Source organism: Rhinopithecus roxellana, chromosome 16 (genome assembly GCF_007565055.1).
Source record: "Rhinopithecus roxellana isolate Shanxi Qingling chromosome 16, ASM756505v1, whole genome shotgun sequence".
NCBI lineage: Eukaryota > Metazoa > Chordata > Mammalia > Primates > Cercopithecidae > Rhinopithecus > Rhinopithecus roxellana.
The window spans coordinates 88,356,457-88,369,188 of NC_044564.1; the positions used below are offsets into that span (position 1 = coordinate 88,356,457).

General features: G+C 44.2%; 1 protein-coding gene across 2 annotated transcripts in view; it reads left to right on the forward strand.

Annotated features, from left to right (window-relative positions):
* FAM120A (family with sequence similarity 120A) overlaps positions 1-12,732 on the forward strand; it is a 117,363-nt gene that overhangs the window by 45,816 nt on the left and 58,815 nt on the right. For both annotated transcript variants that reach the window (XM_010375119.2, XM_010375120.2), the window contains exons 4-5: positions 847-975; positions 2,159-2,255. In XM_010375119.2, coding sequence (XP_010373421.1) covers positions 847-975; positions 2,159-2,255 — 226 coding nt within the window. The remainder of the gene's footprint in view (positions 1-846; positions 976-2,158; positions 2,256-12,732) is intronic.

Here is a 12,732-nt window from a genome sequence, read left to right on the forward strand (position 1 = left end):
TCTTATTTGGAGATCAGCTGGCTGGCAGCCTTCATTGAATTTTGCCACGTAATGCAGCATATTCACAGGTTCTGGAGAGGAGGATGTGGACAGCTTTGGGAGGTCATTGTCCTGCCTACCACAAAACTCTTATTATGTGGTTAGTCTTCTTTTCAACCTGTTAACTTACGTTTTTCTGGTATCAGCTGTTTTTGGCTAATGAGATGTTCCTACACTTTATTTGATATTCTTTGTCACTTTCCTCAAACATGCCCCTCAACAGGTAGTGTACCATTTTTCTCCAGTTAGAGCTGAAGTTGGCCTTCGAAGGTGGGTTCAAGAACTTGGTGACTGCATTTATGCTTACAGTTCCAGGGAGTCCTGGGCTCTAATCTAAAGGTCCTACTGGTGCAGGCCTTCATCTTTGTTGGTTGGTGTTGAAATAAAGGGAGCGAGTGGTGGCTCCAAGCCTTCTTTCTGGGCTGCTTTGTGCTTCGCTTGTTATGGATGCAGGTCCTGGGCTTGGAATTAATTGCAAACAAGTCTTGGACTTCTCAGAAGTGGTGGAAGGCTGTCAGATGCTCTTTTCACCCAACACAGTTTAAGCAGCTGAGTTGTATTTCATCCACTGAAAGGAAAATCTCGTTCTTGAGCTTCAAAATGTGAACCAAAAATCTCGTTCTTGAGCTTCAAAATGTGAACCACTCAGGGAAGTCTTAGGGCCAAGATCTCACAGGTGAACAATCATCAGGCACTGATAAGATCTTAGATGGTAGCTCATTGTTGGAATTTCTGGCTCCTGCATTCAGATTAGCCTGGTTCTGGTTGCTTACCATCCACTGTTGACACCTGTGTTTGTTTTCTCAGGTCCGGGCCCACCAGCTGGTCTTGCCACCTTGCGACGTAGTGATCAAAGCCGTTGCTGATTATGTACGCAACATTCAGGACACCTCTGACTTGGATGCCATAGCTAAAGATGTTTTCCAGCATTCACAGGTAAAAACAAAAACAAAACAAAACAAAAACCAGATTCGTGGGATACAACTTTGCGTAGTGGTGCGGCCAGGTTTGGAAGAAGGGGACTTGTGGGTGCAAGCTGACCGGATGGGTCTGAGAGCTCTTGCTCAGGCCACTGGAAGAAAGAAAGCTGCAGGTTGCAAGGCCGAGGCTGAGGTAGCCTGGTCATGGTCCCTGCCAGCCAGGAAGTCTCAGCCGCTTCACCCAGCTTTTCCAGCCTGAGTAGAAGGAGGGAGATCCACTTGGACAGCTGGTGAGGTCTGCTGCTCCTAAGTTCTCGAGCTTAATAGGATCTGTATTTCTGAGTTTTCAGAACATGAACTGTATCAGGTCAGTCATATGGCATGATAAATCTCTGATTTGTCTGTTTTCTTCAGGTGATGGTCAGGGATTTTCTTCTTTTTTGGGGAAGTAGGTATGCCAACAAGTTGGCATCAGTAGAATAGGCAAGGCTCTGTGAAACTCCTGCCGTGTCTCTGGAGAGCTGAAATCGGGCCAGGCACGGTGGCTCACGCCTGTAATCCCAACACTGTAGGAGGCTGAGGCGGGTGGATCACCAGGTCAGGAGTTTGAGACCAGCCTGGCCAACATGGTGAAACCCTGTCTCTACTAAAAATACAAAAATTAGCCGGGCGTGGTGGCAGGCGCCTGTAATGCCAGCTACTTGGGATGCCGAGGCAGGAGAATCGCTTGAAACCGGAAGGCGGAGGCTGCAGTGAGTGGAGATCACGCCACTGCCCTCCAGCCTGGGTGAAAGAGTGAAACTCCATCTCAAAAAAAAAAAAGAGCTGAAACCCTGGGCAGGCCCATCCCCAGTCTGTCACTGCCATCCGTTCCCTTGGTGCAGATGGCTTGAGATTCCTCTCTGGGCAGGACCAGAGACCGAGCAGAGTGGAAGTCAGAGAAGTCCTAGAGCTAGACCCAGGGCCCTGACTACCACTTTGGAGTTCTGCTCTGATAACTACATTGCTTTAAAAGAATTCACATTTGGTTTGATTCTTTTGTAATAATCTCTTAATTTTCCCTGAAAGTTTTAATGTCATTCTAAATTCTTCTCTTGAAAAGCTGCAGAATATTATACATGCGCTGAATTATAAAAACATTGTGATACACATGACCAGTGGCACACTCATTTATGAAGGTTTTCCTGCCTTTATTTCAGTCTAGAACAGATGACAAAGTTATTCGATTTAAGAGAGCAATTGGATATTATTCAGCGACTAGTAAGCCTATGTCATTTCATCCACCACATTACTTAGGTAAGTAAATAAAGACCTGTGATCAATATTGACCATGTGATAATCCAAATAGGTTTAAATATTCACCATATAATCTTGTAGGTTTATGTTTCTGAAACATGATTTTCTGTAGTTATGCCAGTAAGTATAGCCAGAGTTCCTGGGCAGACTCAGTAGCAATCCCTGAAAATATTGAGGAGGAAGAGAACTTAACAGCCTTCGTAGGATGAAGAAGAATCAGAGGGCATCATGCAGATGAGGCAGCAGGTCGAGGGGATGTTGACGTCTTGGCAGCTCTGAGATACCTATCTGCTTCTAAATACAGAATTGCCTGAGGACATAGAAGAGCCTCCACAACTGCAAGTGACTTCATAAATGCAGTATATTTGTAGTTTCTCTTTTCTTGACCCCTGCCTTTTTTTTTTTTTTTTTTTGAGATGAAGTCTCGCTTTGTTGCCCAGGCTGGAGTGCAGTGGCGCAATCTCGGCTCACTGCAAGCTCCGCCTCCCAGGTTCACGCCATTCTCCTGCCTCAGCCTCCCGAGTAGCTGGGACTACAGGCGCCCGCCACCACGCCCGGCTAATTTTTTGTATTTTTAGTAGAGACGGGGTTTCACCGTGTTAGCCAGGATGGTCTTGATCTCCTGACCTCGTGATCCGCCTGCCTTGGCCTCCCAAAGTGCTGGGATTACAGGTGTGAGCCACCGCGCCCGGCCTTTTTTTTTTTTTTTTTTTTAATTCTTTTTTGTTGTTGAGCAGAGTCTTGCACTGTTGCCCAGGCTGGAGTGCAATAGTGTGATCTCGGCTCACTGCAACCTCTGCCTCCCAGGCTCAAGTGATATTTGTGCCCCAACCTCCTGAGTAGCTGGGATTACAGGCATGTGCCACCATGCCCAGCTAATTTTTGTGTTTTTAGTAGAGATGGGGTTTCACCATGTTGGCCAGCCTGGTCTCGAACTCCTAGCCTCAAGTGATCTGCCCATCTCAGCCTCCCAAAATGCTGGATTACAGGCATGAGCCACCACGTTCGGCCTGCAGAAGACCAAAAGTTAATTCAGAGATTTGAAATTGGGAAAAAAAATATTTATAAGCTGTTAGCCTGAAGCCTGCTTCATAATGACCATCTTGTGGAGGTTATAAAACACTAAATCGTAAGTAGAAGTATGAGAAATAGACCCCAACTCTCGTTTAAATTGTGGTGTTCGCTTCATTTAAGTTAACAAAAGAACGAATGCATGTTCAAGAGACTCTTACTGGAAGGAGGCTTTTTATTTATTTGAGAAGACTAATTCCAAAATTGAAAGTGGCCTTAGGAGCTGCACCCTTCATTTATTCAAGCATAGTGTCTGCTGTGTGCTATTGGAGATCTGGGCATTGGAGATCAGAGGCATGGCACTGGCTTTGGCTGCCTATGTTTATGACTGGGTGATAGACAGGGAAACGTGGCCTGTGCTGATGTCCTGTGATAAAGGAGGTACGGCTTGTAACCTGGAGATGGGCATGGGTGGAGGCCAGGGCTGCTTGGCCCTGGCCTCTTCACTGGGAGGTCAGTAAATGGCAGCAGCCTCCCAGTGGGGCTCTTGGCTGCTCTCTTGCTCCCCTGCAATCCATTTTCTTCCCAACTGCCAAAGTAATGTTTAAAAATGGCAATTGGACTGTGCTACTCCCATGCTTAGAATTCCCCACTGGCTTTCCATCACACTTGGAATAAATTCCCAACTGCTTACCTTGCTTCCTCCCCGTGATCTGAGACTGCTGGCTCCTCCTGAGTGCAGCCTCCTTTCTTGCCTTGCATGGACTGAGCTAGCTTCTGCCCTGGGCCTCTGGGCCAGCTTTTGTGCCTGGAGGGCTCCTTTCTCTCATCGGCTTGTGTTTGTGCCCTTCTGATTTGTGAGATCCAGGCTGTCATGTTCTCCAAGGTCTGCCTGGCTTTAAATGTCTGCACACTCCTTGGCTTCTATTTTTCACCACCACCACCCCTTCCCCCGTCACTCCCCACAATGTGAAGTCTGGGGTAATGAGGGCCTATTAGTCACCTTTATTTTACTTTTCCCCAGTGGATAAATATTTGACTGAATGAATTGATCCACTTGGTTTTTAAATCAAGAGAGTAAAGTGATGAGATGTGTTTTAGGATTATTTTTGGAAAAGGGGGCATAGAGCATCGGCAGGAGGGAGACTAGCTGTATGCTGTTTCATCAGTTAAGGTGAGGCATTATGGGACCAGATCGTGGTGTGTCTGCTGTATACCCTGCATACAGAAGATGTCTAATAATTGCTTGTGGCAATGATGGGGAGCATGAACATTGCCACCTGTGGCCTACTGCCTCCTGACCTTGGGCTCCCTATTTTATTAGAATGGGGTCATTATGTGAATATTAAAAGAGAAGGAATATGTAAAGTGCTTTAGTGAAGTACTTGTTCAGTCATTCAATGCCCTTTTAGGTCATTCTGCCTATGAGAATAACAGATACTGTCTGATAGTAGATACTGTCATTATTCTTCTCGTTGGCAGAATGCCTTCAATAAGCATGGAATGACTGGGCATTAGAATGAGCAGTGAGGAGCCTGGAAGGAGCGCTCAGAGGTGGGGCTGGCAGTCTCCTGTGTTTCGCTGACACTGTGCTCCTGTGGGACAATCTGTATGGCAGGTGTAGTTTAGAAAGTCCTTAGAGTGTACTTGGGACTAGCAAATCTGCTTGGGAGAAAATTAGGAAGATAAGTATGGAGAAAGGCGGCACACTTAACATTTGGCATTGATCTGGGCTCATGATAACAATCATGAAGATGTTTTGAATAGGCAAGGTGAGTTAAGTTTGAATATCTTAAAAATATGTTCTGCCAGGTGCTTTCATGTTCTTATCAAATTATTAAGATTTTAGGTAAGTATTTTAGAGATGAAGTTTACTCAGAATTTAGTTTCACTTTCATTTTCACTACTGGGTGGCTTATGGAGAACAGGAAAGTAACTGGTAGAGTCTGGGATGTTTGGGATGGTAGTTGCAGGCAGCTTCGTGTAGGCATGAACTGCCTGTAAATCCTCCTGTACAGCATTCCCTGATGCTTCTAGCTGTTGCAGCAATGTGGGTTGTATGCGAAGGGCCTAACAAAAGTACAGACACAGAATGACAGCCAGGCAGGAAGTTTGGGCAGTGTAGAATTTTAAGATGACTGCTATGCAGTCTGGAATGGCAGGAGGCAAGCTTGGAGAGAGGCTTCAGGCAAGATTGGGAAGGACATTTTGTTTCAAGCTACATACACACAATTTGAAACTAGCAGAAATGGATTCTTGTAAAAATAACTTTAGCTTTTTTCTGATAACTCTGAAGAAACATAAGTTATATTAGCTCTCATTGATTTTTTCCCCCTGCATACTACTGGGATCCTACCAGTGAAACTAACAGGATGAAGACTGGAACCTAAGTTGAAAGTCTAGAAGGAACAACGTGGAGTCGGTGGGACCCTTTCTGGCACCCCAAGTTAGAACCCACGATACATTTTTCGTAGAAATATTTTTATAAGTAGTAGATGGGTCCTAAGTGGTGTTTGGTGATCTGTCATAGAATCCAACCACAGTCCATTATGTTATTCTACAGGAAGATAATGCAGAATTTTGAACAACCAATGTGGAGATATCACTTTCTTGTTATATTAGAATTTGTCTTATTAGTCATTCAGAAATTGGAACGTGTGTAGAGTTTTGGAGAAGTTTTAGGGTAATCGTATGATGAGCTTAGAGTGCATGGCTATAGGGAAAACAGGGCGAGGTGATCTAACCAGAAGTTTCTACACTTGGCTGGAATTTTAGATTCCACCTCGAAACTGCTCTTTCAGCATCTTAATTGGGCCTTAGGAATTTATATATATATATATATATAATATATATATATTTTTTTTTTTTTTTTATTTGAGACGGAGTCTCTCTCTGTCGCCCAGGCTGGAGTGCAGTGGCCGGATCTCAGCTCACTGCAAGCTCCGCCTCCCAGGTTTACGCCATTCTCCTGCCTCAGCCTCCCGAGTAGCTGGGACTACAGGCGCCCGCCATCTCACCCGGCTAGTTTTTTTTTTTTTTTGTATTTTTTAGTAGAGACAGGGTTTCACCGTGTTAGCCAGAATGATCTCGATCTCCTGACCTTGTGATCCGCCCGTCTCGGCCTCCCAAAGTGCTGGGATTACAGGCTTGAGCCACCGCGCCCGGCCAGGAATTTATATATTTTTAAAAAGGAATGTTCCTAGTTAGATACCAGTTGGCCTGGCTTTTAGGAACTACCACTCATCCTCTGTGCCTTTCCTTGTAAGCCTGTAAATCTATCTGCAATATTGAGAAAATTACCTGAGATCTCCAAACAGTTATTGGGTAGTGTAGAGTTCTTAGGAGGACACACACACACACACACACACACACACACACACACACACTTGCAGTATCGTCTCCCAGAAATCATGTATTTTGAGGTGGTTTTGAAAATAAGTGGTGATGAGATACATTTTTAAATTTCATTTTTTAAGCATTCACTATGTCATAATTACTAAGCGAGGACCTGCGTATCTGGAAATGATTGTGATTTGTTCTTTTTGTTACATCATGTAAAATCTGCCATAGCTCACCAGGAAATCACTAATGTAAATGCAACACAAATAAGATATGTGATAGTTGAGATTTCAAAATATTTAGTTCCCTAGTTAGACCAGTTGCTTAAAAATCATTGGTGGAATTTACAAAATAACAGGTAACACAAGTGTTAGGGTCTCACCTCAGATCTCTGGATGTGGGATCTGGGCACAGATCCTGTGTGCAGGTGAAATGGAGGCTGAAGAAGTATCCACTGTGTCATTGGCCTTCCTTAGTGAAAACAGTAAATGAGCTCCTACTGCACATTTTAATTACACATTTGTTAGAATGGTTAACATAGAAAACACCAATAACACTAAATGCTGGTGAGGACGGATAGCAACAGGTGGTGTTGCTAATGGGGATTGCAAAAATGGTACAGCTACTTTGGAAGACAGCTTCGCAGATGTTTATAAAATTTCCAAGTCATGCTTGTTGGTGTTTGCCCAAAGGAGTTGAAAACTTACGTCTACACAGAAACCTGCACACAGATATTTAAAACAACTTTATTCGTAATAGCCAACACTTGGAAGTACCAAGATATCTGCAGTAGGTCAATAGGGAAATAAAGCTTGGTATATCTAAGCAATGAAATAATCAGCACTAAAAAGCAATGAGCTATCAAGCCATGAAAAGACACAGAGGAACATAAGCATATATTACTAAGTGAAAGGAGCCAACCAGAAAAGGCTACATACTGTGTGATTCCAACTATAGGACATTCTGGAAAAGGCCAAAAGTGTGGAGGCAGGAAAAAGATCAAGGGTTGTCAGAGGCTGTGGGGAGGGAGGGATGATCAAGCAGATTTTTAGGGCAGTGAAGCTATTCTGTATGATATTGTAATGGTGGATACATGGCATTGTACATCTGTCCATATCCAGAAAATGTACAGCACCAAGAGTGAGCCCTAATGTCAACTGCGGGCATTAGGTAATCATAATGTAGCCAGGTTTGGCTCATTGGTTGGAACAAATGTGTCACACCAATGCAAAATGTGTCCTCTGCTCAAGATTTCTGTAACCTTGAAACTGCTCAAACAAAAAGGCCTTTTTTTTTGTTTGTTTAAAGTAAAGAGCTGGTTGATTTGTGGATTTCATGACAGGCAGTGTGCTGGGTGCTGAATGGTGTGGTAAATAAGAGAGCAGTTACCATTGCCCCTACAGATGAATGCATAGTGGGGAAGTGAACACCAGGGAATCCTGCAGGAAAGAGAACAGGAACTTCAAGGAAGACCAACCTGATTGAATCAATCTACGATTAAAGTGACGATTCTGATTGATTAGATTATTGTTGAGTGGGGTTTGGGGGTTCAGTAGGCATCTAGCAAAGTGCCAATATGGGAGGAAGTGTATTCCATGGAGGGGAGGTGGCATGTGAGAGGTCTGAGGTAGGAGGACATAGTGAAGAAGAAGAGGAAGAAGAATGTGGCCGAAGCACAGAAAGCAGGGAGAGTGGTCAGGTGATGCTGAGAGCGGCAGTGCAGTTGCCAGGCACCACCTTGGATTTTAGGCTTTAGTCTTAGAACATGAAATCTCATGGAAGAATTTTTACCTGTAAAAAAATGATTTTGTAACTATCATACTACAATGTGTTAGTCTTAGAACATTACTAATATCTTAGCCTTCTTATATGTCTTCCCTGGTTGCTTTCCTCAACTCTCTACTACCCTCAATTTTGTATTAGTTATTCTCTGCTTCTCTGTATAATTTTATCATGTCTGTATGTCTGGATACAAAATAGTTTCATTTTGTTTGTTATGAAATAAAATCATATAGCATGTACTCCTCCGACTTGCCTTCTTAATATTTATATTATTGGATTTCATTCAGTTGGCATAGTTCATTTTTTAATGCCGTGCAGCATTCTATTGTATTAATATATATTTGTCCATCCCACTGTTGATGGAAAATGGACTGTGTCCAGCTGCTTGCCATGATGGATAGTGCACTTGTGAACTTTGTTTCATGTGACCTGTTGTGCACAGGAGTGGAATTCCAGGGAACCTCCAGGGTAGGGCTCTGCTCAAGCCTCTGCTGCTGCCGGACATGGATGCAACTGTTTATTCTCCTGGCAGAAGTGAAAGAACTCTCTTGTTGATCCACGTTTTTTTTTTGGGGGGGGGGCGCTAGTGATTATGAAACTATATGCTGTAAAGGTTTCAGTTTGCATTTCCCTGATTACTAATGAGGTTGAGAATCTTTATGTTTATGGACCAGTAGGGTTTCTTCCATTGTAAAATGCTTGTTCATGTTGTTCGCTTGTGTTTCTGTTGGGTTGTTTTTCTTTTTGCTTATTCATAGGGATACTTAATATATATATTGGATGCTAGTCAGATATATGGACTGCAAATAAGAATCTCCCACTCTGTGGGTTGCATTTTTCTGTCTTATGATGTGCTTTGATATCAGAGTTCCTAATGTCAAATACGTGAATTTTTCCCTTTATCATTTGTACCTTTAAGTCCTGTCCTGTATTTATGGTGAGATGATGTCATGTCTGAGATTTGCTTCACAATAATGCAGTAGTGGGCAAAGAAGGGTGGAAGTGCAGATGACACGCAATAGGCCGTGTACTGGTTGATTTTGAAGGTGGTTGGTAGATACATGTGGCTCATGATACAGTTCCCTTTTTTCTTGTGTATGTTTTAAAGTGTTACATGAGAATGAGAAAAAGAAAACGTAAAGGAAGAATTCCTCCCTAGCCTGAGGTGACAAACATTTTGTCTTCTAAAAGTTTTATTTATGATTTTGCCCTTTGATTCTACCTGGCACTGAATTTTGTTTATGGTTTGAGTAAGGGAATTCAGTTTCTTGTTCACCGTGTGGAGAACCTGTTGCCTTAGTATTGTCCACTGAGAACGCTATCCTCTTCTGACATGTCAAGTGTCTCCGTGTGGGTCTGTTTCTGGGCTCAGTTCTGTTGAATTTCTTATTATCCTTGTGCCACAGAATTACGCCATTCTAATCACCATAGCCTTGTAATAATACTTGATGTCTGGTTGGGCAAATGTGCCCATGTAGTATTTCTGCAAGAAGTCGAGACTGTTCTTGATCCTTTTCACTTTTGTATACATTTTATGATCCTTGTGGAGATTTTGATTGGAATCACACCAACTCTGCAGATCAATTTGGAAAGAAGAAAATCTTTATTATTGAGTGTACTAAAGAAAATGTTACATTTCTCTATTGATTTGAATTGTCTTGAATATCTTTCCATAAACTTGAATTTTCTTCATTAAACATTCATGACATCTTTCGTTAAAGATATTGCTAAGCATTTATTTTTGGGTGCTATTTCTATGTGTGTCTTAAATTATATTTTCAAATTCATACTGTAAGTTGATTTTATCTTAACAGCTTTGCTCAGTTCTTATTAATTTTCATAGTTGATTTGTATCTTGCTTTGGCTGATTGTGTCTTCTCTAGTATCTTTTTGATCTCTGTGATCCTCTGAGCCAGCTGTGACTTAGGGCATGATTTTTTTTCTTCTTCTTCTTTTTTTTTTTTTTGGTTTTCAAGATGGAGTCTTGCTCTGTCCCCCAGGCTGGAGTGCAGTGATGCAATCTTAGCTCACTGCAACCTCCACCTCCCGGGTTCAAGCAATTCTGCTGCCTCAGCCTCCCGAGTAGCTGGGATTACAGGTGCATGCCACCACGCCCGGCTGAGTTTTGTATTTTTAGTAGAGACGGGGTTTCACCATGTTAGCCAGGCTGATCTCGAACTCCTGACCTTGTGATCTGCCCACCTTGGCCTCCCAAAATGCTGGGATTACAGGCGTGAACCACCGCACCCAGCCAGGGCACAATTTTTAATAGAAGGTGCGATGGTGACTGTTCTTGTCTAGCCCTTGATCTTAAGGGGGAGTCTGATATCTTGTCATCTTAACCCTTAGCACTGTCTCCTCTACCTTTTCCAGATTAAAAAAATGTCCTCATGAAAGAGTTTTAATCTGGGAGTGGTGTGCTGAGGTATGCATTTGGACTGCCCAGGCCTCAGTGTGCAGAGGGGATTGGGGTGGTTAAGGGCAGGTGTAGGGAAAGGAGTGGGAAACTCTTTCAAGTATTGAGGCAAGGCATGGTTGCAGTCCCTGGGGCAGGTTCTCCTCTGCGGGAGGCAGGAGTGCTGGGTGGATTTCACAGATTTTTGGGAGATAGAATAAGTAGATAGTAGATATTGATGCTTGATTATAGAAGCTCAATGAAAAGAATTCTGGGGAAATGGCTCCCCGAGTTTTGGCTTGAGCAGCTCAGGTGAAGGTGCCATTAATGAGATAAAGATGATTGGAGGAGGAGCATATTTGGAGGATGGTTTTGGACACGAATGTTGAGGCGCCTTCTAGGATCCCAGTGGAGATGAGAAACGGGCGTTAGAATGCACAGGTGAAAGCAGAGTGAGGAGCTAAGCTGGAGTCCTGGGTTGCCGCTTTGCTGGTGTGCAATGCTGAGAGGAGCCGTGGTGGTGGAAGTGGAGGATAAAGAGATGGCGCCCCTGGGGCCAGATGCAGGAGGCGGATGCACAGAAAGAGTGGCACAGCGAGGCTAGGGGAGACACCCTGTGCACAATTGTTAGCAGCGCTGAGTTCTGAGAGGTTGGGCAGGATGAGGGTGCTGCCTGATATAGATGGAGTGTCAGAAGGACCACTCAGGGCAGGCTTCGGCTGAATTTGCGGCTCCCAAACCTTGTGTATGTACAGTTGGTTGGCCTTCAGCAACAGGCAGTGGATCCTAGGAAAAGTCATTTTTAGCTTTCCTTCTTCCTCAGTATAGAAATTCATAGAAGAGGATAGGATGGGTGGCAAGCTCAGGCCTCTCTCCAGTCATTTCCATAAAGGGTTGGGGCTTTAAAATGCAGGGGAGAATTAAATAGGTTGAAGTCGTTATGGGGATGATGACTGCTGAGAGAGATGGGTGAAAGATACAGAAGGGATGGTTTTGGTGCACATGTGGTTTTGCAGTGGAGGTAGGGGAGCTTGATCTCTCATAGCAGACAGCCTCCTGCTATCTGGCCTTTTGAAAGTCTAGCCTCCACTAAGCAGCATGGAGAGGTCACAGAGTGAGCAGACCGAGGGCAGATATGTAGAGCAGCCAGAATGCTGCGTGTCAGAGAAGAAGTTTGCAAATAGGACCATGTTGAAAAAGGTGCTGATCAGCACGAAGCAAAGAACAGATGCTGTGCAGTGACGAGCAACATGGTCCTGGTCACAGCAGCACAGTGACCTCTGGCTGTAGCACCTGCCAGGTGCTTGGGAAGGGCCCCGTGGGGTGTTTCATTGGTCAGGAGCCTGTGGTCAGCTTGTGTCCTGACAGGTCCCCAAGGCAGGTCACCTTCTACCAAACCAGACTGTGTCCGAGGGATCACCTTCCTGCAACGCCCAGTGACTGACCTGGATGGCTGAGTGGTCTGGGGTGGGCACTGCTACCTCCAGCTCAGGCAGCCTGCCCAGGAGAGGGAATTCATGTTGCGAAAGTTATTAGTGACAAACCTGAGGGAGAAGTCGGGCTGGTCCTGGGACTGGTGTGCTGGGCTCTGGCCATGGGGAGCCTGCCCCTGCTTTGCTGTTGGGCATCACTCCATCCTGACTGAGAAGGGCTCCTGTGCTACATGAGGTCTGTGTGTACTGCTGCTCCCCTGGCTTTTCCTCAGAATAAACAGCCCTACTTCATATGTCACCACAGCCCTGATCCCTGTGTCGCATTGCTCAGTAGATAGTGTTAACAGTTATTTTGAAAATACACGTGCTCTCTCTCAATAACATACCCCCCAGAATCTGAGGAGAAGATGAGAAAATATCCCACTTGGAAGTTGAAAAGACAATATGTAAAGAATGGTTTTAAATGCCAGACAACTGATCCTAAGCTGTGGAGAAAAGGTGTTCAGCCTCCAGGGAA